This window comes from Leuciscus leuciscus, assembly GCF_965113295.1.
Source record: "Leuciscus leuciscus genome assembly, chromosome: 18".
NCBI classification, from domain to species: domain Eukaryota; kingdom Metazoa; phylum Chordata; class Actinopteri; order Cypriniformes; family Leuciscidae; genus Leuciscus; species Leuciscus leuciscus.
Genome location: NC_138742.1, coordinates 24720398 through 24747716, shown reverse-complemented (window position 1 = coordinate 24747716; position 27319 = coordinate 24720398). Strand labels below are relative to the sequence as shown.

The 27319-nt window shown below is 38.7% G+C and overlaps 4 protein-coding genes across 8 annotated transcripts in view; 2 read left to right on the top strand and 2 right to left on the bottom strand.

Moving 5' to 3' along the window:
* nkain4 (sodium/potassium transporting ATPase interacting 4) overlaps nt 1–2700 on the top strand; it is a 57902-nt gene extending 55202 nt beyond the window's left edge. For both annotated transcript variants that reach the window (XM_082145283.1, XM_082145282.1), the window contains one exon: nt 1–2700. This exon is cut by the window's left edge and continues 461 nt beyond it. The gene's annotated coding sequence lies outside the window, so the exon portion shown is untranslated.
* Nucleotides 2701–4698: 1998 nt separating this feature from the next.
* Nucleotides 4699–12704, top strand: exosc10 (exosome component 10). Its single transcript, XM_082145070.1, has 25 exons — nt 4699–4859; nt 5032–5168; nt 5387–5510; nt 5793–5897; nt 6019–6172; nt 6258–6366; nt 6476–6551; nt 6636–6746; nt 6822–6965; nt 7235–7425; nt 7558–7714; nt 7878–8026; nt 8110–8160; nt 9696–9807; nt 9942–9989; nt 10065–10140; nt 10226–10338; nt 11180–11278; nt 11355–11423; nt 11600–11693; nt 11770–11843; nt 11917–12133; nt 12217–12275; nt 12364–12434; nt 12513–12704. Exons 1-25 carry the CDS (start codon nt 4737–4739, stop codon nt 12541–12543), a joined length of 2694 nt encoding a protein of 897 aa, XP_082001196.1. The 5' UTR covers nt 4699–4736; the 3' UTR covers nt 12544–12704.
* A 1228-nt stretch (nt 12705–13932) lies between these two features.
* On the bottom strand, nt 13933–21368 carry sla2b (Src like adaptor 2b). 2 transcript variants are annotated; one of them, XM_082145250.1, is made up of 8 exons: nt 21109–21368; nt 19334–19470; nt 17258–17357; nt 17084–17170; nt 16652–16755; nt 16331–16480; nt 15381–15513; nt 13933–14961 (listed from the first exon to the last, which is right to left on the bottom strand). In XM_082145250.1, the coding sequence occupies exons 2-8, from the start codon at nt 19422–19424 to the stop codon at nt 14829–14831; spliced, it is 798 nt and encodes a 265-aa protein (XP_082001376.1). In that variant the 5' UTR covers nt 19425–19470; nt 21109–21368; the 3' UTR covers nt 13933–14828. The 2 variants fall into 2 exon arrangements, with proteins under 2 accessions (XP_082001376.1, XP_082001377.1); XM_082145251.1 differs by having other exon boundaries at nt 15381–15510; nt 21109–21353.
* Nucleotides 21369–23188: 1820 nt separating this feature from the next.
* The window catches only part of ndrg3b (ndrg family member 3b), a 55712-nt gene continuing 51581 nt past the window's right edge, over nt 23189–27319 (bottom strand). For 2 of the 3 annotated variants that reach the window (XM_082145210.1, XM_082145212.1), the window contains 2 exons: nt 27071–27109; nt 23189–24669 (listed from right to left, as the gene is read on the bottom strand). In XM_082145210.1, coding sequence (XP_082001336.1) covers nt 24494–24669; nt 27071–27109 — 215 coding nt within the window. In that variant the 3' untranslated portion in view covers nt 23189–24493. The remainder of the gene's footprint in view (nt 24670–27070; nt 27110–27319) is intronic. The other variant, XM_082145211.1, reaches the window with a different exon arrangement.

Below are 27319 nucleotides of genomic sequence, written 5' to 3'. Positions count from 1 at the left end.
CATGATTCACTTTCAGATTCAGTTTTAGTTTTTAGTTGCAGTGATCCCTGCATTTGGACACTCAAATCACACTAAACAGTGTATGAATGTCATGACGTTAGATCAAATATAGGTTAGATACACTCAGTGGGGTTCTTGGCTCTATTTTAAAGAACACTTTATGCCAAAAAAGTTCTATAACACTCTTAAAAATAAAGGTTCTTCATGGGCATTGATGGTTTCTTGAAGAATCTTTAACATCCTACAAGAACCTTTCCATTGCACAAAAGTGGGAAAAGGTTTTTTTTTAGGAACTGTTCACTGAAAGTTTTTTTTGGGCGTTCCAGTGTTGGGGGATAACACATTACAAGTAACGCGGGTTATGTAATCAGATTACTTTTTCATGTAACTCGTGTAAAGTAACAATTACTTTTACAATTACAACAAAATATCTGAGTTACTTTTTCAAATAAGTAACTCAAGTTTCATTTGTTTTCCCATTTATTGACTGACAGCTCTCCTGTTGAGAAAAATCAGAAGTAAGTGCAGAGCTTTGTGTGTGAACATGATGGTTATTGTAGTTCTAGACTAAATGTGAGCATTTATTCATCTCACACAGATTCAGTATTCCTCAAAATGAATAAAACAGTGAAATGAAAACTCAGAATATTATGCAAACGGTAAATAATTAAAATGTACTTTATGTATAATCTCACTTTATTAACCAATGTCTTTGCTGCTGACCTTTGATGATCCAATTCAATCATACTAATAATAATAAGCAAAAACTTTTGGTGTGAAACAACAAGCAAGCCAAGCCCAGGTGAGAAAAAGTCATTTTTACGTAACACAAGTAATGTAATAGTTACTTTTTTAGGAAGAAATGCAATATTGTAATGCATTACTTGTAAAAGTAACTTCCCCAACATGGATGGCATCACTGTAAATAACACCTTCTGGAACCTTTATTTTTTAAGAGTGTATAAGGAGAAATGTCTTAAACGACTGCATAAAACTTTCATGTTTAATGGGTTATTTAATTTTTTTCTAGCAATAAAATATGTTTTAGCCGTTTAATTTATAATAAGCTGTTTAATTCATAAAATTGAATTGAATCAAAAAATGAATTAAAACTAAATTAGTTCATTAAAATTAAAATGATCCCATGATGGAACCCCTAAAAGGTTCTATATATGATGCGTCTGACAGAACTTGTTAAGGTTCTATATAGAAGTGACTGAAAATCGCCTTGCCACTTTTATTTGCAGATGATTCTTGCTTTGATGTTTTGTATCCGATGCAATGAAATGTGTCTATTTTAAGTGTGACTTAAGCGTTCAAACATTTTGGGGTCACTGTACATGCCGTCAGTATTTTTAATGTTAATAATCATCATTTATTGCACAATGTGTTTGTATAATCAGCCTTTAGATCTAACAGAAACTAATTTGGGCAGTACAATATACTTCATAACCTCATACTATTCAAACTGAAATGTTTTTCATTAATATTGTTATAGGACTGGCTGATATTATGAAACAGAAAGGGGTTCTTTCATTTGAATGGTGCTTGTAATCAAATATCAGTTGTTTGTGAACAAATCTTCAGCATGTCTTTATATGAATTTGCAAACGGTTGAATGGCTGTCAATGTCTTTCACTGTAGATGCAGAGCTACTGTAGCTTTTTACTGGAAACATAAACCTCAAAGCACAACTGATTGACCTGACATGCAACGTTACATGTATCATAGTGTGTGTGTGTGTTTGTGTGATTTGTTTTGAAGAGAGGGGCTGTCTATTTCTTTCTAAAGTGAGATGTTAAGGCCAAAGGTCAGTATGAACAAGCTTGTAATCCCAGATGTTTCATATCATGAGATTTATCACTGTATTGGCAACATTTTGGGTTCTTGTGGCCTTTAATGCTCTTAAAGGAGAAGTTCACCATTGCTCTACCTGTATGTCCGGTTGGAGAACTTTTGAAGAATGCGCACGTTGCTCTTTTATATATAATTAGTATGTTTCTCTACTGGAAGAGTGCATTTTCAGATTGCGCTATGAAGTCACACAGCTTTGTGCTTTCGTGTATGGGAAAGAGTCGCGTGAACATTCTGCTAAATATCTTGTTTTGTGTTAAATCAAAGTTTTGGAACAACATGAGGCTGAGTAAATGATGACCGTTTTTATTTAAGGTGAACTACTCCTTTAAACATGGCAAGGGTTCAGGGGAAGTTTTTTTTTTTGCATTTATTTTATGAGTGTATGTAACACTTCCAGCTTAATAATTTGGGCTTGCTGTAATGGTGTACAGTGTTCTGTTAGGTCATCATATTGGCCATGGATCTATCCTGCCCCCTAGTGTTTAATGTCCTTCTGTACACAACATCTCAACTCTAGGAACAGGACCATTTTGTACCACTCTCTGAAAATATCCATGTACATTTGCAATTGTAGATTTTAGGATATTGAATTTACGCCAGCAATGATAGTCTTCTGTATATGTGTTATAATGAGAAAAGGAATGATATACATTTTTATCACACCTTTTCCCCTCGTCTTAATGGCTCTGTCTCTTTTCACAGGTGTTTTTTTTTAGCCCTTTTTGTATCTCTTTCCTGTGTCTGTTCTCCATAGTTCTACATTGACTGCCTGTCCATCAACACGTGTTTGCTGACCAGTGTAAATAGATGTTTGTTAATAAAAGTCTGCTTTTCATCTACTGATCACACGTCTTGTTTTTGTTACACATTGCTGTCCTGTAATCTAATGAATAGCTAGGGACTCACCGCGCCTTAAAATGAGTCCATATGAGGTGCACAGACAAGTAGAGAGAGGCACTTCAAGAGAGTCCACAACTCCACCAAAGACAAGAGTTTAACCAAACTATAATCTAACCAAACAGACATGCAACGTGTTGGACAGGAGACTTCAAGATACTAAAAATAATGAATATATAGTAGATAAATAAAATGTAATGTTCTTGTGGATGGATTATTTTGATTTGATTTGATATAGATAGATAGATAGATAGATAGATAGATAGATAGATAGATAGATAGATAGATGGATAGATGGATATACTGTAGATGGATGGATGGATGGATGGAGATACATTAGATGGATGGATGAATGGATGGATGGAGATACATTAGATGGATGGATGAATGGATGGATGGAGATACATTAGATAGATGGATGAATGGATGGATGGATGGAGATACATTAGATGGATGGATGAATGGATGGATGGATGGAGATACTGTAGATAGATGGATGGATATAGAAGATAGATGGATGGATGGATGGATATAGAAGATAGATGGATGGATGGTGATACAGTAGATGGATTGATGGAGATACAGTAGATGGATAGATGGATGGATGGAGATACAGTAGATGGATGGAGATACTGTAGATAGATGGATGGATGGATATAGAATATAGATGGATGGATGGATGGAGATACAGTAGATGGATGAATGGATGGATGGAGATACTGTAGATAGATGGATGGATGGATGGAGATACATTAGATGGATGGAGATACATTAGATGGATGGATGGATGGAGATACAGTAGATGGATGGAGATACTGTAGATAGATGGATGGATATAGAAGATAGATGGATGGATGGATGGAGATACATTAGATGGATGGAGATACATTAGATGGATGGATGGCTGGAGATACAGTAGATGGATGGAGATACTGTAGATAGATGGATGGATATAGAAGATAGATGGATGGATGGATGGAGATACATTAGATGGATGGAGATACATTAGATGGATGGATGGAGATACATTAGATGGATGGAGATACAGTAGATGGATGGAGATACTGTAGATAGATGGATGGATATAGAAGATAGATGGATGGATGGATGGATGGAGATACATTAGATGGATGGATGGAGATACATTAGATGGATAGATAGATGGATGGATGGAGATACAGTAGATGGATGGATGGAGATACATTAGATGGATGGATGGGTGGATGGATGGATGGAGATACATTAGATGGATGGATGGATGGAGATACAGTAGATGGATAGATAGATGGATGGATGGAGATACAGTAGATGGATGGAGATACATGGATGGATATAGAAGATAGATGGATGGATGGATGGAGATACATTAGATGGATGGATGGACATTAGATGGATGGATGGATGGATGGATGGAGATACAGTAGATGGATGGATGAATGGATGGATGGATGGATGGAGATACTGTAGATAGATGGATGGATATAGAAGATAGATAGATGGATGGAGATATAGATATTTAGATAGATGGATGGATGGAGATAGATATATCTTGAATAGAACAGATAGTTTAAAATAGTAGATCAATATGTTATTAAACATATTTAGAACGATCAAATAATATTTCTAAAATACACAAATAATAGTAGCTTTAACCTAATGCTATAATGAAAGTCGCTGTACTGATAGATCGGCCTATGCAAAAATATCACGTAGGCTTTATTTGATTATCCACCGATTCAGTATGCTCCACTTTTTCATGTCAACATTTGCCCATGTCTTCGGTCGGATGCAGATGCAGATGCAGATATAAAACTCAATAGTTTTTATTAGCCCTTTGAACGTCAGTTTGACTTTTTCCACGGCTAGTCGATGTAAGAGCTGCTAGTAACCAGAACTGTCCTTCAGGTGGCGACACTGGCTAAAGTCGACACACACACGTTTGGCATAGAAGAAGAGGTTTTCTCGCGATTTAATGTTTCAATATGGCTGCCTCCTCGAGCAGTGCTGCCACCGTTAATCAGAGTGATCATTCTTCATTAGCCGAAGAACCAGAGGCAGAAACAGAGTTCTGTCCCGGATTCAAGGATGTCGATGCATTTGTCAAGGTCGGTTGGTCGTTTCAGTGCGTAAATGCCGCTGTCAGAGCTGTAACTAACTGTAAACACAAGCGCAACGTGGAAAGAGTGGCCATGCGTGCATACGCAGTAACGCTTGGGAGTTATATTTTCGAAATGTGAAGTTGCAGTGAATGTATTGGAGTGTTGTTTGTTTCCACAGCATGGCCTGGGAGCGGTGGTGTCTTCCACGAAGGCGTCCGCAGCTCTTCCCGCAGCCGGAGATGAGTTTGACCTGTACCGAAGCTTCCCCGCCTTCCAGCACTTCTGCGCCTCACAGGGGGACCGACTCTTACACTGGTACAACACCCCACTCAAGCACTGGCCCAGTGGACACTCACGGTCCTATATATATATTAGGAATACGATCTCGTGGGTGTTTGAATCGAGATCAGCTCTAATTACTACATACAGCATTAGCCTCTGTTGGACCTCAACAGAACTTGAGGGGTGAATGAAATTCATTGTAATAACCGAAGACGTCATATTGTACTGAGATCTGTGTGTTTCTCTGACAGTATGAGCAAGATCATGCAGCATCATGGCTGTAGATCTCACATGAGAGACAGGAACAAACTGACCGGACAGGAGGACAGGTTTGACCTGGTGGTGGACTCGAATGATGCCATCCTTGAGAAAGTGGTACGAGTGTTACTCTAACAACAGCTTTAAGATTCAAGCTTCTGGTGTTATTGTTTCAGTCTATAACCCTAACCCGTTTACACCAAGAACAATAACCATAACAATCCTTTGAGAATCATGACACCAACGCACAGCTATAATGGTAACCACACAGTGGAATCACTTTCAGAACGTGTTTTTCCAGCTGATAAACAATAGAACATTGACAACCAATCAGAATCTATCCTCCTTTAATACTTTCCATACATCTGTAGGATGATTTGATTTGTGACCTGTGTTCAGGGTATTCTCCTGGACGAGGCCTCTGGTGTGAGTCGCTCCCAGCAGCCGGTGATGCCCACCGGATACCAGCCGCCCAAGATCGTCGTGTCCAGCTGGAATCGCAAGGTTACTTTCTCAGCGCATCATCCCCCTCCTGACCTGGCAACGTTTCTGATCAGGAGTCGTTATTTGAGAACGTGTAGAGGAGCAGGTTCAGGCATGACGGCGGCTTTTCTTCTCTTTCCAGGGAGGAGAACGCAACACCGAGACCTTTCGCCTTTTACATGCTAAAAACATCCAGCGGCCGCAACTCAAGTTCAAGGACAAAGTGGATAACAGCAACACTCCTTTCGTCTCTAAAATCTTCATCAAACCCAATGCAGAGAAACCTCTGCCATCATGTGAGTGTGTTTAAAAATACTTTTTTTTTTAAATGTATATTTCTCTGCCTTTGCAGCCAGCAATGTAACCAAATGTGTGATTTAGATTTTGCCGACAAACACATTCGTAAGGAGAGACCGGAGGATTTAGATGTTCCTGCTGCGCTGGCGGATTTTATCCATCAGCAGAGAACGAAAGAGCATGTGGACGACATGTAAGAGACGTTTCTGTCATTTATCCGGTGTAAAGCCATCTAGTGTGTTTATGTTAGTCATTTCCCATCAGTGTTTAATGCTAGTCTTGTTGTAAATGCTGTTTTCCAGGTTTTCTCACCCCTACCAGTATGAATTGGACCATCTGGTCATGCCAGAGAGTCTGAAGTGTAAACCTGATGCCCAGGTCAATGTCTTATTCATCATCTGTGTTCTTGTCAGGAACTGTGACTGTTTTCATTTGGATTTAACATCAATTATTGTGTTTTAGATGTATACACCTATTGCTGAGTCCGCTTGTCAGTTCATCAATACTTTAGATGATCTTGTTGCTATGAATGAGAAGTTGGCCAAGATGTCGGAGTTCGCCGTGGACCTGGAGGTATGAGCGCGTTCAGTTTTTATGATGCTTGCTAATCATGGACGTTTTTAATTCACACCAGTTCTCCGTCTACAGCATCATTCCTACAGAAGCTTTCTGGGAATCACGTGTTTGATGCAGATATCGACGCGGGAGGAGGACTTCATCATAGACACGCTGGAACTGCGCAGTGAACTGTACATCCTAAACGAGACTTTCACCGACCCCACCATTGTGAAGGTGATGCTTTTCTAATAAAGTCACCCACTTAGATTGTATGTGTTTCTGCAAGGTGTAAATGAATAGTTCTGTGACTATAGAATTAATTATCATGAAGTTTGCATACGCATATCTTAAATTCGGCATGAAACGTAGCTGTCTTTTCTTCTCTATTGTGACGTGCATCTGCATGAAACTGAACATTCAGCATCCGGTTCGATAAAACGTCAAGTTCTGCATGTTCAATGCCATGTGATCTTCATGTTGCATGTGATGTGACGCTCCTGCAGGTGTTTCACGGCGCTGACTCTGACATTGAGTGGCTACAGAAGGACTTCAGTCTCTATGTGGTCAACATGTTTGACACCCATCATGCCGCGCGTTGCCTAAACCTCGGCCGAAACTCCCTCGACCATCTCCTGAAAGTCTACTGCAGCGTGAACTCTGATAAACGCTACCAGCTGGCAGACTGGAGGATACGGTAATACATTCTGTACATTAATACAACTCTCCTTTGTTATTGAGCCAAACTCATTATGTAGGGCAGCATTAACTCAGTTTTACTGCAGTGTTTCTGCTGTGGTCATTCATATGGTGTGTGTTGTGTCTGTAGACCGTTGCCAGATGAGATGTTGAAGTACGCTCAGGCTGACACACACTACCTGCTGTACGTGTATGATCGAGTCCGAGCTGACCTGTATGATATGGGCAACGGGCAGCCTGCCCTCATTCAGCAGGTCTGGGCGAAAAGCAGAGACCTCTCGCTCAAGGTGTGGGCGGATTTCTTCATAGCAAACACTCCAAACACTTCCTTTCATATTTTCTGTGCATTTGATCGCTTTGTGTGTATCAGTTCAACTGAATCAATTAAAAGAACCAGTTCAAAATAGTGATTCGTTGTTTGACGTGAATATTTTGACTCTTTCTCTTTAGAAATACGTGAAGCCTATTTTTACAGAGGACTCGTACATGGAGCTGTACCGCAAGCAGAAGAAGAGCTTCAACACGCAGCAGCTGGCAGCGTTCAGACTGTTGTACGCCTGGAGAGACAAACTGGCACGACAGGAAGACGAGAGCACTGGGTGACGCCCCCGACCGTCTCCATGCATGCGTCTGTTGACTGATTAATAGTTATTGTGATCATGAACATGTTGTTTCTCCACAGGTATATCTTACCAAACCACATGATGATGAAGATCGCAGAGGAGCTTCCAAAGTAAGTTTTAAAGGACCCTAAAGTTCATTTGTTTTCATTTTCTCTCCATAAGGTGCACTGCTCTTCAAGGTTTCTTGCTCAGAAAACATTCATAATTTAAGGCCTGTTCACACCAATGACTAAAACAGTTAAGATATAGTTCTAAAAATCATTGAAAATATAAAAGAATTCACACAACAACTATAAAGATGGCGATAATATTCTGTGTAACATGTAATTTCATGGAATTTGTCAAATTTGATGAAGAAATCAAAAGCAGGTCAGTACACCTAAATTAAGTCACGAAGTAAGAGTATGTGAATATTAAACTGCATAGAGACTGTTTCATTATGAATCATGGATGTTCTGCGTGTGTCAATGCATGAACTTCATCTCCAGAGCCGCTCTGAGAGTCACTACATCAGCATTTTACAGTTTCGGTTGAGAAAATCGGTCGTCATATCTTAAACGCACAGAAACTCAAAGGTCTTCAAAGCCGTCAAAATAAAAGTTCAGTTTAACTTGAAGAAATGTACAAATATATTACTGTTGCGCTGTAGAATTTAGCTACACCTCAATGTAATTCTAATAATACTAACACCAATAATACATTATTATTAAAACTTTATCTTTAAGGAATAATCACATTTTTCTTCCATGTTTTAATTTTAAAAGTAAAGATCTTTTGTGCAGCACTTTGACAATTTTTTTTTTATTTCATATGATTAAAAGCTAATTTGAATTAGATTTATACCTTAATTTGATAGCCAGAAAAATCTAAATACACAACAGAATTTGAAACCGAATCCATAAAAATTCTAATGGAATTTGGAAAAAGATAAAACTGATTTCATAGGGCCCTAATATAACTGTATTAACTGTCCCTAATATAATTGTTATAGTTATCATTCTTGGTGTGAACTGGCCTTTAATGAGCATTTTCAACCATCTTACTGACCCTTAGAATCAAATGCGCTGTTTTTGCTCTTTATCGGCATACATTACCATTCACTAGTGACAGTAATGACAAATAATCCTGAAAAAAGGTAGCATGCACAACCGTTTTCAACATTGATAATGTTTCTTGCAGCAAATCATCATATCAGAATGATTTCTGAAGGATCATGTGACACTGAAGACTGGAGTAATGATGCTGAAAATTCAGCTTTGCATCACAGGAATAAATTACATTTTACAATGTATTCACATAGAAAACAGTTATTTTAACCGAACAGTAGTGTATGTAAATGTACTCTGTTATGATTGGCTTACCTCCCGCAGTGTCATAGTTTGCAGGCATTTGCTAATGATCGTTTTTCAAAATGGGCCAAATTACTGAAAAGATGTTATGTAGACATGGATGTTGAGTGATGTCACAACCATGGTGATTTCTGAACAAGCTGTTTAGTTTCAATAAATGGAGTGGACTAGTGTATTTGAATGTTTTTTTTTTTTTTGATATATCCTTTAAATATTGAATTCTGTTGTAAGCTGTAAGGCGGCTGCTCTCTCTCACTCAGAGGAAACTGTATAAACGGATGTGTTTTTCCCTACAGGGAGCCTCAGGGCATCATCGCTTGCTGTAACCCCACTCCACCACTAGTGCGCCAGCAGATCAATGAGCTTCATCAGCTGGTCAAAGAAGCTCGAGAGATTCCTTTACTCAAGGTGTGCGCTCAAACAAACACCACTTAACTGATTGACTATCACTAATGTGATATAAATGTATTAGTCCTATAATTTGCAATATCAATATGAAATTGTAGACCATGACGACTACTAATAATGTTGTCTCTCTTCAGGCAGAGGTACCTTCTGTAAAGAAGAAAACAACGACCCCTAAAAGAAAGGTAGGTGTGTGTGTGAGAGAAACTAACTGCCATAAGAAGCTGTATTATTGAGTAGCTCTTGCTGTCGTCTTCCAGCCACAGTTGACTTTATTCGGACCCCATGACACCTCCCGCTCGTCTGAAAGTGATTTCCTGGACCTCTCTTCCTTTGGTAGGTCTAGATATTATCCATACCTTCATTTGCCTTTCTATTTAGACATGAAAATCGCTAAATGGTTTTCTCCATGTGTCTTTAGAAACCCCAACCAAACCAGGAGTGTTGTTTTCAGAAGAGGAGAATGAAAGCGTGGACCGAGAGGGACAATCCTCGCATGGCCTGATGGCTTCAGCTAAAATCCGACTGTTTGCGGTAGGACATTTGAAAAGAAAAGTGTCCTTGGTTTTGCATGTTTGGGTGTGCTGACGACAAAGAGGCAGTGTGGTTAAAGGCCCCTATATATTTCATGCGAAGTTAAAGAATGAGCCGCTGTGATGTCATTTTGAACAAAATCAGGCGAAAATGAGGTTCGTTTGGTGTTCATTTCAGGAGTTCGAAACCGCTTGCCAAAACTAACTTTCTAAAAAAAAAGTTCACTTTGGCTCTTCGAACTCTCATTGGTCCGTGGCGATTACATTATAGGTAGGTGTGACTCTGAGGCTCCGCCTTTTACGTAGAAGGAGGTCAGACATCCGCGAGTGAAAACATGAACACACTGGAGAGCCGCTTTATAGTAGAAAATGTAGTTGTAATTGTAATTGACAGACACTGGCGCTGTTTTTCATGTGTAATACTGCTTGCTTTACAGCAATCTATTGTATAAATAAACGTGACGTGACACGAGTGCTGAATTGCAGAGCTTGTGCAAACATCCACATCGCTATGATCAGATGCTTTCTTAACTGCTGTTTTCTCACCGCTGTTATTTTTGTTTTGTGCATTTTGTGATTGAGGAAAGTGTGCAGCACATATGTATATATGTACATTTTCTAACAGTATATCGCTGCAAAGTATTTCAAACTTCTTTACCTCTAAATGAAGAAAGAAAAAGAACTTCGCTGTGAGTATATCGGGGCCTTAACAGGATCGGTTATAGTGTCAAGCAGAAGTTAGAAGTTGATTTTGTGAAAACATGTTGTAGTTGTAATGCTCTTAGTATTGATTTGGGAGTGCTTGTGAGAGTTGAGGATGTTATTTGTCATGTGTTTTTGAGGATGAGGAGGACGAGGAGGAAGCAGCTCCTGCTCATCTGACAGTGGCACAGCAGAAAGCACACAGCATCATGGACTCGTTTGACAACCCCTTCCGAATGGTACAACACTTCAGTCTAGCTGATGGGTTTTGTCTAAAGTATGTACTTGCACTGATACTTCAATGCTTGTTTTCAGTATTTACCATCAAAGGACATTCACATATCAACGAATGCCAAATATGACCCATCTTCAAAGATTTATGAGGTATAGTTTCTCTTTTTTTTTCTTCTTGGTGTTGTAGTATTTATAAAACAACTATGATTTAGTTTGGATTCAGGGAGTCATAGATATTCCAAAATGATTCTAGATGCAGTGAAGGAGCTCCGGTTGTATTGACTACTGACTTCTATTGACTATTTTCATTGTTCTGTTGAAAACAGATTCATAACCGGTGGAAGTTACAGAGTATTGAGCAGCAGCAGAAGGAGGCTCAGGCCAAGCAGCAAGCTAGAGAACAGGCCAAGAAAGCTCAAGGTACAAACAACACAACAAGCTCTGTGTAGTGTAAAGCGATTCTATATGTGCGTAATTGCTTGTGTTTGTCTTTCAGAGGAACGAAAGAGAGTGAAGCTGAGCTACCAGGAGTCGCTGAAAAAGGTTCACACTGTCAGGCAGCAAGTAATGGTGAGGAAGCTTCGGCTCGCAAATTTGACAAGCGGCTTCTTGTTGGTCTTACACTAACATCTTGTGTTTTTAGGAAGCAAAGCAGGCTGGACAGAAGAGAGAGAGAGCTGCCAGTGATGTTGCTGAAGATGGTCTTAAAGACTCGAAGACTGAAAGTGAGACGTCAGTGGCTGATCAGTCCGCAAAACCTGCGCAGAAAAAACAGAAGCAGAAGATCGTTCAAGAGCCTGAAGTTCCTCAAGAGTTTCAACCTTACGACTACAGCCAGTCAAATTTCAAAATGTTCGATGGTGAGAGATCTGCCTCGTCATTTATTTTTCCTGTTGGTGTCTTCAGTGTATTGTCTTCATTTGTTTGTGTTTTAAACACACAGGTAAATTGAAAGAGAGTTCACAGTTCGATCCGAACGGAGTGCGTGGACCCAAGCAGAAGGTTTGGAGTCTACAAGCTTTCACCTTTGCACAAATCTCTCAGCTTTGCATGATCTCTGATCTAATCTTCAAACAATTTTGATTCTCAGAAAAAAAAAGGACAGAAGAAAAACACTGGGGGAGGAAGGAGCATGTCTTACTTACCCGCCAAATCTGACAGGTACTGTAACGCTCTCACTGTAACAGTCATCGCTGGATTAAAAAGGCATTTATATGTTCTGTTTGTTTCTGTTTGCAGAGGGTTTCGCCACAACTGGCCCAAGAGATAGGAGTCTTCAACTGATGAAGTACAATCCAGCCCTTTTTTTGTTTTCCTTTTTAAAAGTGTCCTACATGTTCTGCAGACTGAATTTGTCCTGACAGTGCTTGTATACTTACTTTGTGTAATTTGATCCATTCTCCTTCATTAAAATGAGATTTTAAAACATTATAGTTATGAAGGTCTTCTTAGATGCTTCGTTTCTTCTGGAGTCTTTGGAATAGTTTTTATTTTAGTGCATGAATTAGGACTGCCAAAAGTTGATATATTTAATTATATCAAATAAAGGATTGTGGTGTAGTTGCTTTTAGTGGCTGTTTGTTAGTATGTAAGTGTGTTAGAGTTTCTGTTAATGTAGTTCATCACATCACTTATGATCCACTGATATGACAACCACAGTGTCAATACTTTTATAACAGAAAGCCTTTGAGTGTGTGCTTTTTTTTTTTTTTTTGGGTAACACTTTATTTTACAGTGTCTGTTACATGTAGTTACTATAGCAATAACTATAAATTATGCATAATCATATGCAACTAACCCAAATCCTAATCCTATAGTAAGTATGTGTAGTTGCTTAATTTTACACGGTATTTAAATGTATAATTACAGTGTAACAAAGACACCTTCAAATAAAATGTAACTTTTTTTGCTTAGGGAACAATTTGCCCTTGTTACATGTAATTACTATAGTAATAACTTTACACACAACTAACCTTATAGTAAGTGCATGTAGTTAACATTACACCATATGTATAATTGCACTGCAACAAGGACATTTTTAATTAATGTGTCTCACTTTCTTTATAATAAACTGCTTGGTTTGATATCTCCAACACAATAATATTCACAACTCTAATGGCCACTGTACATATTAATTTAGTGCCAATACACACTACCTCCTCTAGGTGGCACTGCAATGTAAATGAGCTCTACCTGTCTCAGGCATGGGACCATGCCAAACATTCACGATCACATGTTGAGGAACATACAGCCTGTCAACGGCTGTTTCCCAAAAGCTTCAAGCTTAAGTTGATCATAGGGACCATTGGTGGCAATAGTTCTACTATCTACTCAAGCGTACGATGCTTTTGGCGAAGGCAGCCAAGGTTATGTAAAATGGAAATCTTAATGTGAACACATAAATGCTTCTGTCATCAGTGATGTGAAGGAGAAACTGGTTTGATGTAACATAAAAAAGATGACAAATTCTCCCCTTTAATTTCTAAAGATTGTTCTCAGAAGTATTCTGTAACATTTCTAAAGAACTTATTTGGTATAAATATTCCGCTGCAGCCCGAGAGCAGACCGCACGCACAAACCTTCACTTCCTGCTGCTCGACTGCGGTTCTCTATTGAACAATAGGTGCAAACACTGACAGGAAACACCTCATTCAAGATGCTCGATAAACAGATTTTCTCTTTTGAGTTTATTTAAAAGAGCATAACTGATGTTAAGTCCATTAAAGGGTTAGTTCAGCAAGAAATTAAAATAGTCATCATTTACTCGTTCAAAAGCTGTATGCCTTTCTCTTTTTGTAGTACTTTTTTAAAAGAATGTTGGTGACAAAGTTTTGTATGGTCAAAAATATCAAGAAAGTCAATGGGAACCAAAACTTTTCTTTAAAATATATTTTTCAGGAGAAAGACATGAGGGTAAATGATGACAAAAATTGTCAAACTATCCCTTTATGGAACTGTATATATTTACAAAATTTCACAACATTCATGCCATTTGGGATTTTCGACAAAAAGCGATATCACAATATCTTTGGTATCACGGATAAAGCTTCTCTGGAGTTCTTGTTATGCATCTCGCCATTCTATGATTGCGATGATATTTGTAACAAATGCAAGTGGATGAGAAAGTTCCAGAAAGTGTGAGAGGCGTGGAAATGGATGCGTACGCCACCCAGCTGTGTTCCCCCTCCCACTCACACACTCCTCTCGTTCTTTCCTTCAGTCATGCTCTCTTTCATGTCCGCCAGGAACGATTGCCACACAGGAAACTGTGACAGCTTTGTCTCCAGTATCACCCACTCTGGAAGAACAGCAATGAGTCAGTGCGCTTCATCGGCCGGGAGCTTCATCCGACGCCGCTTTCGCTCTTAAACAATTTTTACGCATCTCTTCAAAGAAATACACGAATGAAAACAGACGCTTAGATGCATTTTTGGGGTTATTTTTCGTTTCTGGGTCAGTTTCTTAATGTATGAAAGTGTGTCATCCCAGATCCCAGCATCAAGAATCCAAAGTCATTCAAACACTCGTCCTCAAAGTCTCACTGCGATCTTCCTCTCATGTTTCCCAGAGCTGACAGCAGTCCTCGCATTCCTCCGTCATGTAGAGGTACGAGTTGATGGCCTCCTTCAGTCCTTCACTCACCAGAGAGTCCTCCGCACCCTCTTTACTCTGCCCGAAGATCATGGAGCTGTGAAGAGAGCTCGATTACACACTGCTCTACTAGGTTTTCATGGCTCATTGTGAAGCTCTTAAAGGGATAGTTCACTTCAAAATGAAAACTCTGTCATCATTTACTCTCCCTCAAGTGGTTTCAAACCTGTATGAGTTTCTTTCTTCTGCTGAACACAAAGGAAGATATTTTGAAGAATGTCAAAATCCAAACAGTTTTTGGACCCCATTGACTTCCATAGTATTTTTCTCCTATTATGGAAGTCAATAGGCTACATCAACTGTCTGGTCACCAACATTCTTCAAAATATCTTCCTTTGTGTTCAACAGAAGAAAGAAAATCATACTGGTTTGAAACAACTTGAGGGAGAGTAAATGATGACAGAATTATCATTTTGAAGTGAACTATTCCGACTGATTATGATGTGTTTGACTCACCTGTCCACATCTTTCCAGTTTATAGTGGGCCTCTTCATGGCAATCGGAGGGGGGCCGGATACAACGGGAACATTGTTAGATCCAAGGATAAAGCACGGCTCCCCGAGAGTACAGCACAACCCGTCCGATACTTCTGAGGGACAGTTCACAGTTAAACTCAGGCCACAACACTTACACAAAAGTGGGTAGCACTTTATTTTACAGTCCTGTTCCCCATGTACATACTTATTATAGTATAACTGGGTAATAACTAGGTACTATATGAGTCTATATGATGTCTATAGAATGTCTTCAGAACTATTAGTGCATAACCAAGTCATGTATCAACCATAAACCCAGCAATGCCACAGAATAATGAGTTAGGCCGTGTGTTCACCAAAGCGTTCTTAGCTTGCTGAATGTGAGATGTGTTCAGGGTTGCTAAAACACACCCCAAAAAAGGCTTAAACTAGCCCAACCCTTACGAAAATGAACCATGGTTGTTTTATAGTAAAAGCATAGTAACCATGTTTTTTTGGCAGACTGATAAAAATTTGAATAACTGCAGTTCTGCTACAAATACCATGGTTAAACTATGGTTAGTGTAGCAAAACCATGGTTATTTTGTGGTTCTCATGGTTTAACCACAATAACCATGTAATTTTGTTTGTTTTACTTTTAGTAAAAATATGGTTGGAGGTTTGCCGGTAAAAATTGCGAGTTACTGGGTTCGTTGTACAAGCAGAAATGTGACGGTTGGTCGGTGTTGTGTTTGTCCCGCCCCTCCTCCACTGTGATTGGACAGCTGAGTTAAAAGTGACAGTGATGAGCGCTGAACAATCTTCAACTCTCGGCGACTGGTAAAAAACGCAGTGCTTCTATTGAAAACAATCGGACACATACGCTAGCCTTGGGAAAACCCACTTTGGTGGACACACGGCCTTAATGGCTGTATCTGTGAGTCTGCGTACCTGAATAGTGTGCGACCAGGTCTGCGAGGCTCCTGAAGGTGAGTCTGGGTGAGATGTAGACCCAGCCGTTCTCCAGGCTGCTGATACGGTAGTGTCCGACAGAAGAGCGCTCCTGAGAGCTGCTCCTACGCACTGACAGAGAGTGGTGACCTGGGGAAAACAAACATGATCAATTCAGACAAACTTACATTTGACATTTTCTAAAGAAAAAATACACTTTATAATACACTACGAGCAAAACAAAATCTTTAGTTTTATCGTAACAAAGGTAAAACTGGTAGGATAGTATTAGCTAGCCAGCTAGCATTAGCGTGTTTGTACCTGGGACGGTCTCGCTCTCTCTGATAAGGAAGGAGCCGGGCTGATTATGGGGGAGCATCAGAAGCTCCTCTGCTTTCTGTTTGCTGAGACCCAAAAACTGCCACCTACACGAACACACAGATGATTGATGAGTGCGAGGACAAAATCAACAGAGCAGAAGGAAAAAGCAGTGGGTAGAATCTGTCGTCATGTGAGTAAGCGAGTGATCACCAAGGTGATTGTGGGTACAGTGCGTCCCCAACATGATACTCAGATCACACTGTATCCAGCTGTGCCCACTCTACACCCCACTCAAAGATAACCCCACTACAGCTGATATCATCATCACCACCGCCTCTCCCACACCACCTGACCATCGCTGTGATGACGTCATGAGGTATGCACTGCAGAAACACACAGGCGGAGATGTTGGCTTGTGTGAGTTCAGCTCACCTGTTGTACACTTTGGCAGTGTAGTTGCTGGGGATGTAGCTCTCGTTTCCTGTGGCTGACGAACTTACTTTCCACCACTCTCCTTCACTGTAACACACACATTATACCATCAGATTCTCGCAGGATTGAGGCGCTCGTCTGTTATGATGTACCGTTGTGTATCAGCACACTTACTCTGACAAAATGTTGAGCCTCTCTCCCACTCTGATGGCACAGTCCCCTGGACCTCTGGACGGATAGTCGTACAGGGACACCACCACGAATCTACCCGTGTCTGCACACACACACACACACACACACACCAAAACAACACCTTTAGGCCTGTTGCTGTGCTCGTATTATAAGAGCACCTCCAAAAACACATGATTAAAAATCACCTAAACCTGTTAAAGTTACCCTAATATTTATAGTGAAAAATTATAAATTGTTAAACATCATATTATATGCAATCTTTCCTGGTTTTTGGAAGTAAATTACCATACAATTATCATTATAAAATGTTTTTTTTGTGTGTGTGAGTAAAAATATGAGCCAATAATTTAAATAATTTAAAGGCTTTCCCAGAAGTCCCTGCGTGATGCATCACCAGTGTTAGTTTAGTATCATTTTAATACTATTATAGTTTTTGTTAATATGTGACCCTGATTCACAAAACCAGTCACATCTCGCACAGGTATATTTGTGGCAATAGCTAAAAATACATTGTATGGGTCAAAATTATCGATTTTTTTTTTTATACCAAAAATCATTAGGAAATTAATTAAAGATCATGTTCCATGAAGATATTTTGTAAATTTCCTACTGTAAATATATAAAAAAATAAATACATTTGTGAGTGAATGCAGCACAATCACGAACATAAATGGACAACTTTAAAGGGGATTTTCTCAATGTTTAGATTTTTTTTCCCAAATAGTTGTATCTCGGACAAATATTGTCCTATCCTAACAAACCATACATCAATGGAAATATTATTTATTCAACTTTCAGGGGATGTATAAATCTAAAAAAAAAAACTAAAAAAAAATTGTGACTGGTTTTGTGATCCAGGGTCACATATTTTGAATAAGTTTTCTTTCTTTCTTTCTTTCTTTCTTTCTTTCTTTCTTTCTTTCTTTCTTTCTTTCTTTCTTTCTTTCTTTCTTTCTTTCTTTCTTTCTTTCTTTATATATATATTTTTTGTCTGTCTGTATAGTTTTAATTAAGTTTTAGTTTTTTAGTTTCGTTTTAGTTATTTAGTTTGAGTTATTTTGGTACTTAAACTATAAATGAAAATGAGAAATGTTACTTTGGCAACTATCTGAAATAAAATAAGCAAAAATTGTTGAATTGTTAAATACTATTTTATGAATAAGTAATGAAAATGTTTTTATGGTTTTAGTTTTAGCTAATGATAATAAACCTGTGCATCACATTTGATTATATTTTATTTATATAGCATTGGTTTTTATTTTCATCATCAGTTATGTAGATTAGGGTGTTTTGTGCCACATTTTATATTGTGTTCATGACTATCTATATACGCTTATTGGTCATGTTTTATGGACAGGACACTTATGATGAACTCTGATTAATCTTGTGGGTTTTTATTTGTTCCCCTTTACTATTATGGCAGTTATCAGTATGTACAAATCATATTTTGGTAGTTCAGGTATAGACTAATGTATTAATATTACTTCGGTTAATGAAATATACAGCTTTTATCCTGTAATACCTGAAACATTGTCAATATATTTTTTGCAACCTCAGCCCCCAGTTTTTTTACCATAACATTAACAAGATGTTTTTTTAAATCCACAGTAAAAAGTGATCAGTTGACTTAATCATTTTAAGGCAACCTCACTTTTTTAAGGTTTCCTCACTTAAAAAAAACAAGTAAATCAACTTTATGTAATTGAAAAAATTAAGTTATTTGAACTTAATTTCACATAACTTAATTTTTTCAATTATGCATAAGGGTTATTTACTTAATTTTAAAGCAACGGGTTTCCTCGCTTTTTTTTAAGGTTAAGTCAACTGATCACTTTTTACTGTGTAGTCTATCATTGGTAACGCTGTGGGAAAAGTTACACACTGAAAATCCTCAACTTACGAATGAATGCTTGTAAAGCGCCACTGAAAGCTGCAGTTGCAGCATTTACCACAACCCCACATGTATATCTACGCTGCTGTTCTACATGTAGTATTGCCTTTCTGAGATCAGTGGGGCCTCATGCACATATGAAGTGTGTATCGCAGTGCTGAACTCACCCATGGTGAGCGGGTCAGCTCTTTCCTCCGTGTCCAAGAGAATAGCATGTGCGCTGGATCCGCGCCGGTCTTTACTGGGCCGACTGCCCATGCTCCTCTGGAGTGTTTAGGTGCACAATGCTGACAGGAACCAAAATCTAAGGACAGAAGAGCGAGATTTTTTTTTTAGCACTGAATGATTCGTATTGATTCTTGATATTCATAAAAAAGCATAAAAAAACTAAAACGACACACACGAATAAAACAACAAATCAGTTTAGTTCGACCATTGCTTTCTTATGTCTTGCTCTGAATGTAAAGAGGAAGGATGTCGACAAACCACTTGTGTACTTTGATAAAAAAAAACTTTCCATCAGCACTTTCACTATCACACACTTTTTTAACTTGGATAAAAAAAAAAAAGGGTTGCCATTCTAAAAATAGATCTGATGAAATGCTGAGAACATTCTACTTTGTTCTGTTACGCTCAGTTACATCACAACGGCACACGATGAATTTATTTATGCAATCTTTACATCATATACAGCGAATCCAATAGATTAAAATGATTCAGTATGCAAATACCAGGTAAAATATCACTTTATGAGGTAAAAATCATAATATAACGTGACTCATTCTCTTAATATGACTCTTATATTATGATAAATCGCACAGTAAAGTGCTGAGGTACAATGTTCCACTGCCTCCCCACACGGTGTCCTTCACATGGTGTGAAAAAAGATCACTGTAAATCTTTTGAAGGAAATTAATCAGATAGTCTGATGATACATTTTAGCCCAAAAAACACTGATGCATTTTTTTTCCTCTGCTAAAATACCATCAACACACATACATTTTCCAGTATTTCTACATCATATAGTGTTATTACGTGTTATTACATTGTAATAACAGGTTATTACATTGTAATAACCTTCTAGTTCAATTCCAGCTATTAATAATTCTAATGATTGCACAATATCACTATGATTTCAACACCCTCATAGGGCTACTGTAGCATTAGTGATCTTTGAGGGCTATTCTTCTTTATAATATTGTAATGCGGTGGCACTGGTCCCACATTACCGAGCAGATGGTCACCTGGTGCCACAGATGGGTCTCACTAGGTCATCAGGGTCTCCAGGTCCAAATTACAGACCTCATACCCTGGGCACCGAAATAACACATGCGTAACTGATTACATGTGCTACATCCCAACACAGCCATCACACACAAACCAACCAACCGACCGACAACTAAACGGCAGTGTCATATAAAAAAATAAATATATATTTAACATTATATCTCATAGGTATGGCGATAAAGATTTAGTCACAGATTATATATAGTCGCAGACAATATTTAAGCCATTTAATATGACTTTAAGAGTTCTCGAGTCTGAACTAGAAAGTATCAAACAACTTCAAAATGGCACACAAACCCGCACATTGCTTTGAAACGCCTTTGAAGCGAGGCGTCTGTGCAAGCGCACACTTTTTAAGATGATTCTGACTCGCGATTCAAGATTGAAGATTATAACTTTAAAGTCTGAGCTTCTTGTGTTTACATTATGAACATGGACATTCTTTTAGACCAATCACAAAACACATTATTCTTATTACACATTATTATACACATAAAAAAAAAAAAAGTGTTAAAATGGCCAGACTTTCTCCCAACCAAAAACTAAATTCACGTAAGGCGCTTTGGATAAACCTGCTAAATTAATAAAAGTTCGTAGCGGTCAGCAAAAACAACTTTACATAGACCGAAATGTGAGCAAAAAGTTTCGTACTCACCTCATGGTCTTCAAGATGGCTTTGATGACAGTCCTTCTGTTCGAGGAAACAGACCTCCTCTCACCTGCGCATGCAACAGGTCTGAGAACTGAGATCGCGGAGTTAGGAAACTATTTTGGCACAGATCAGAGGCTAGTTGTCTTGTCTCAGTAGTTGAGCTCCGCTTCAGGTGAAGTGTTACTGTGGTCGTGTCTGAGTGTTGTTGTTTTTTGCGCACGGAAGAAGGCAGACTTATTTACTACACACTTGTAGTTTCCTGTGACGAACAGGTCTAACTGTCACTCCTTTGCTGACGCACAGATGTCTGACAGAGAGAACAGACTCAAAGAAGTTTGATCATGTTTAACCTTCATTAACACAACACAGATGTTGGTGGAGAGGAAGGTCTTGAATGTCATGATGTCATGGGCTAAATTGACGGAACAATAAAGATGCCGATGGAAGCGGCTTACGAAATGTTTAAAAGGTTAAAAAATGATCTGGTGCTACTTTTTGCACATATTAATTTCATTATTCTCAAATGCACCAAAGCCAATTGCCATAGCAATAACTGCCATGGAAACTAAATGATCAGATTGGCTCCAGATCAGCATAGATGCAAAACAAGTCTTGCTACAAATTACTGATCATTTACACATTTTAAACCCCAGCTGAAAAATGATAATGGATGCACAATTTGCATTGGGATTCATGCTGGATTTTAGCACGTTAACATATCATAGAACTTTCTATGAATACTGAATATGTGCATTGCATCATCTGCACTCATGACCTGTTCAATTCAGCATCACTTCTTACTTAATGTTGAGTCCTTAATTATGCAGCTGAAGATGTTCCAACCCGAGTTCCCATGACAAATGGAGCGAGTTAATTAAAATTCGTAGTGGGATGTCATCCTACCTGGTCACAAAAAGTGGAGGAGAAGCAAATCAGCAAATCTATCCGGTAAGTGAAAATGACAAACATAAAGGAAGTAAATCTCCTCTAGCTGAGTGATCATGTATATCAGATGGAAAGAAGACTCAGCATAGATGTTTCGACTGATCCTTTTGGCTGTGGTCAAAAGTTGTACTTGAAGTCCCTGAAGTGTGTATGCCACAGTTTCTATAAATAGCTTCCAAATGTGTCATCTTTGACCGCATGCAATCAACAAAACCAGTCTCGCAAGTGATCGGAAACTTTCTCAGCTGAGATGACAGAAACAAAGTTGACTGAGTTGTGCATAGAAGTGCACATTGAGTGCTATTACTCAGTGCATGAAGTTGTGCTTTGAAGTGATTTGGGTCAAATCATACTTTGTTTTTCCCTGAAGTCTAATTATAATGTTAGTCAAGGTTTTATTGCCCCAAAAACATTGGTTTCCCTGACCATTTTCTACACTCTCCCAGCTCCTTAAAGGTACCCCAAAATGTACATTTTGTACTTTGTTGCACTTACCCTCAGGTTGGGGGTAAGACTTTCTTTCTTATGAAGAACACACTAGAAAATATATTCACTTTTCCAAAACTCTTCACATAGTGATTACAACAGCAGTCAATGTGGCCTAAACTGTGGATCACTTATACAAAAATGGATTCAATGACTACTACTTTCAAAATGCATGAATTATCTTGTAACTTAAACACTGCCAAAGCTCTATGGTACCTAAAGGTCAATTTGCATGTTTAAAAAAAAAAAGTTTAACTTAACCTCAGAATGTATAAAGTGGGTCAAATTGACCCGGCATGCAGTGAATTTTGAAATATATTATCAATGAAAACATTTATTTATTTGATATTCCATGAATTGTTGTTTCTGACCCACATGAATGTCATTTTCATATTTCTTAGACATAGGATGAGATTTTTTTTTTTTTTTGTTACCTGTTGCTATTGTTTTTAAGGTTTGCTAAGTTGATTTGAGACATGTATGATGTGTTTTGGTAGTTTTACTGCATTTTGAATGTAAAACTTACTGCTGTGCCAAGCTGAAAGTTGGCAAGGGGAATTGTGTGAAGAGAAAAAGTGACCCAAGTACTGAGAATTGTGTCCTAGCAACTGTGAAAAACTGATAAAAGCAATAAATCAAATGAAGAAACATATTCGTTTTATGTACAACTACTTTATTTCAATATTCGTACAAATTGATATACTCAGCAGACAGTATGCAGTACAACGCCCCCTAAATGCTTGGAGGACAAAGCACAACGCATCAAGGCAGCGGTACAATCAGCAATCAACAATTTACATCCATTGAAAGAATAAAGAACAAAGACCAATAACAATAACACTTCAGAAGCTAAGAGAGTAGTCAAAACAATATGAGGTTATTGGGATATCAGTCCACTGTACAGAAGGAATGGAGAATTTTTACCAAAAGCCTACAGGTTACTATAGTGCATTCAGAGGAACCATGCTGTTTCCATACCTCTAGATGCCCTTTATGGTACATATAACCGTTCTTTGAACGAGCTACAGATCTTCTCTTCAGCTATTGGCTTGTTTTGGTGCAGCTGATCTCCAAAGCACAGATTGTGAAAAATATTGTACATGAACTTATGTGCAAACCTAAGCAAAGTCTTCACTATCGAGTCTAAAAGTCTAGTCTAAAACTCAGTACAGTTCTCCATGTAAACAGAATCAGATTGCTTAAATTCAACCAAAGTGAATTAACCATTGCAGAAAGATCTAAACGTAATTAATACTAATATAAATGTCTATTGTACACTTTAAATAGGGGCATGCTAATCAGTAGCTTTTTCAGAAACACTACAAATAGCAGACCGTCAATCAAAATCAAATCATAATACCTGTTGCCATATGGTGACAGAATTAGAAACCGTCTAAAAGCCAGAAATCAGTCTACAAAGAGGAAGTGAAGTGGTTCGGTCGTCTCTAAACACAAGGGACAGGAAGACCTTAGAGAGAGCAAGAGAGGGAACGAAAACTCTCCAGCTACAGACGAGAATACCCTCTGAACGTTCAATATACAACAGCCACCAGCTAAATATACACACAAGAAGCATATCCAGTGTGAAAATTAATCTTGGAAGGATGACACAAATATATATATATATAAAAAAAATAGTAATTAAGTAGTAGGCCAATCAAGATCAAGGTAAAAACATCAGCAGAAAAAGTTAGTGTGCGTCCATGCAGTGGAGAAATATTCCAATATGTTAAATACATGGATTACAAGACATCAACCAATGCATCCCTTCATTAGACCCGCTTTAGTTTTTTATATACTTGTTCTCCGGCCACAAGGGGACAAGTAGACAAAGAATGAAAGACAAAGCCAGAGTGGGGGGAAAAAAACCCAAAATCGGACAGAAAGCGGTGTGAGGAGCAGAAGGGCAACACACGCGAATGATCCCAGGTCAAATGGTGGCTTGGTTCTGGGTGCTTTAGCAGGATACCTCCATGGTTTGCGGTCTGGTCTGGTTGTCGTGGACTGGGCCGGCAGTGGCGCCCTCCATCTGTGAACTGGTATGAGCGCGGCTGCGCGTGCCGTCCGCTGAGCCCATGCTGGAGGCGGAGTGAGTGCGGGACCGGGCCAATCGGGTCATACCGACAGTGGGCACTGAGAGAGAGAGAGAAGAGAGAAATCGAACAGAGCTGTAAACATGTAGTGCAGACTAATGCTGCTGCATGACAGTTGCAGGATCCTGAGTGAAGGGCATGTGCTTCACAGGAAAGTCCGTTTCGCACCCGGATCCAAACATATGGAGATCCAGGAAGGGGAGAATAATGAGTCTCCTCAGAGTGAATGAACTCCCACACATCTACACATCGCTGACTGCTCAACTAACGCTGGACTGATTGAGATACTATGACAATCTCAAACTATGGTTGATAAGAATAGTAAGCTGAATCCCAATTCATATACTTATACACCATTGATAGAGATTTGCAGCAGGAAAGCTAAATGGGATTCGAATTGGATATATTTCATTTAATAATATGCATTTTGATTAAATACAGTATGAAACAAATCATCTCTCTGTGGCAGTGTTTCAAACCGGGAACTATTCAAAACTATTCGTTTTGTTTTGGGAATTGGGCAACAATAAATTAGTTGTTTATGAATTGGACTACAGTTATTGCATTGCATGTTTGGGCCGTTTACACCTGGTCACTTCAAGCATCCGATCTGTTAAAACGGTTCCATTTTCACTTTTTTGTGTCTCCGCACAACAAACATAAATCTGATCTTCGATTTTCACACTATATGCAAATTAAAAAATTAAAAAAGCAAGATATGAGCTGCATTTTATTTATCATCAGCTAATTTCAAGATCAAAAGACAGCAATAGGAGAAAGAGCGGAGATCAGCACTCGTAAGGTCATTTAATCGAAACTTTAATCATTTAATCTACTTTTAATGAAAACGAGAGTGTTTTGAGCTTACTTTCAGTTTCATTTACAGCAGTTTGAGCTACTCCTCTGCAGCGATGCGTGTTGCAGTAGCGCTGTCATATCTGGATATAACACGCTCACACACATTTGTTTTTTAACATTTTGGGAGGAGTAAAACTTACAAAAGTGGTTTCAACAACCAGATGCATTTATACTTGTCCAGTTTCATCTGGAATGTGTCTCAAACCACCTCCTGAAGTGGCTTGATTGATCGGATTTAACTCTATCCCATAGGGGCATTTACACCTGGTCTTTTCACGATCAGATAGCTATCCGATCACAGAAGATGCTTGAAGTACGCATGTATAAACAGGACACATTACGAAAATCTCAAAAACCCATCAGTAACACTTTGACTTACTACTTTTAATAAACTACAATTCAGAACAAAGTAACTTTAATTAATATTATACAGGATGGATAGTATGCAAATTTGGGATTCAGACCTATATAGCCTTAGAACAAAGTCTCTTCTGAATACATGGTCTAAATAGAGCGCTGCAAGAATGAAGCATTTTTATAGGCCAGTCTGGAACTTCCAATCAGTGGTTCCCTCAACTAGGCTTTTTCCATTGGTTTTTGGATCGTTACAGAAAATAGGCTGTGTGAAGCTCTGTGACCCCGATCATCAATATAATCTTCACAGACAAACACAACTTTTATTGATTTTGAAGACTAAATATAATCCCCGGCAGTAAAAAGATAAATGTAGACTATATAAATGTAGACTATATAAAACACGGTCACATGACTTCAACATCACTACTGTAGCTCAATCTTTCTTCAAAATTTACAAGTTGGAAAGTTTGAGTCGGAATAGACTGGAAGAGTGCGAGTATAAACACTACGTAGATGAGCTTTTCTTGTGATGACGTGGCCAACAACCTCTGTAGTCCCACTTAAAGTAGACACTTAAAAGCCTGAGAGAACCACATGGGCTGGCTCTTACTGATGTATTTTATGTCATAGAATAAAATGTGAAAACATCTAGAGCTAGTGTTAACTACAGATCTCATTTCAAGCATTTAACCAAAAACCCATTCAAAAAACCTATTGACTTTGGGACGATAAATTGTCTCCAGGTTTTAGGACTCATTCCTGCAGCACTCTTTAAATCAATATCAGAATCTTGAGGCGACGCGACCACTGTTTAGACACTGCATTCATTATTCTCCCATGAAGGAAAGAGAGATCTCGTGTCAGGATCAAGCTCAAATTCATTTTGCAAAACCATTGCAGCAAAATGAATAGTCAACTTCAGTCATTGCAGAATGTGGCATGCAAAGTAAAGGCATGTTTCTAGGAGAATCATAAAAGAACATAAGATGTCTGTTGGACAGTGTGCACAAACATTCTCTCAGACAGCTTATGACAATAAACAAACATTAACACGTATGTCTATTTACCATGCTTCAAACGTCATGATGCAGAGCCACAAAGACATTTGTATGCACGTGATTGGGACATGGACGGATAGACACGGATAGACAGTGAGGACAGGAGGCACGGGAGGTTAAGATGACAGGCTTAGGTGCAGCTAAAGGTGTTGGCTGATCTCCTGGTACCTGATTCGCTGTTCAGGTGGCTGAGTAGCACATGAGGGACTGTTGGCATTGGTTGTAGGGGTCAAGAAAGAAGATAGGGAAAGGGAATGCAAGAGGAGGAGGAGGAGGAGGAGGAGGAGGAAAAAGATGGGACAGAGGAAAGGGAGAGATTATTTGGTAGTACTTTTTGAAAGAGGGAGGATAGAGAAAAGGAAAGATTAAGTAGACGCTACAGGAGAAGACGCAAGGAAAGTAGGGGACGTTAGATCG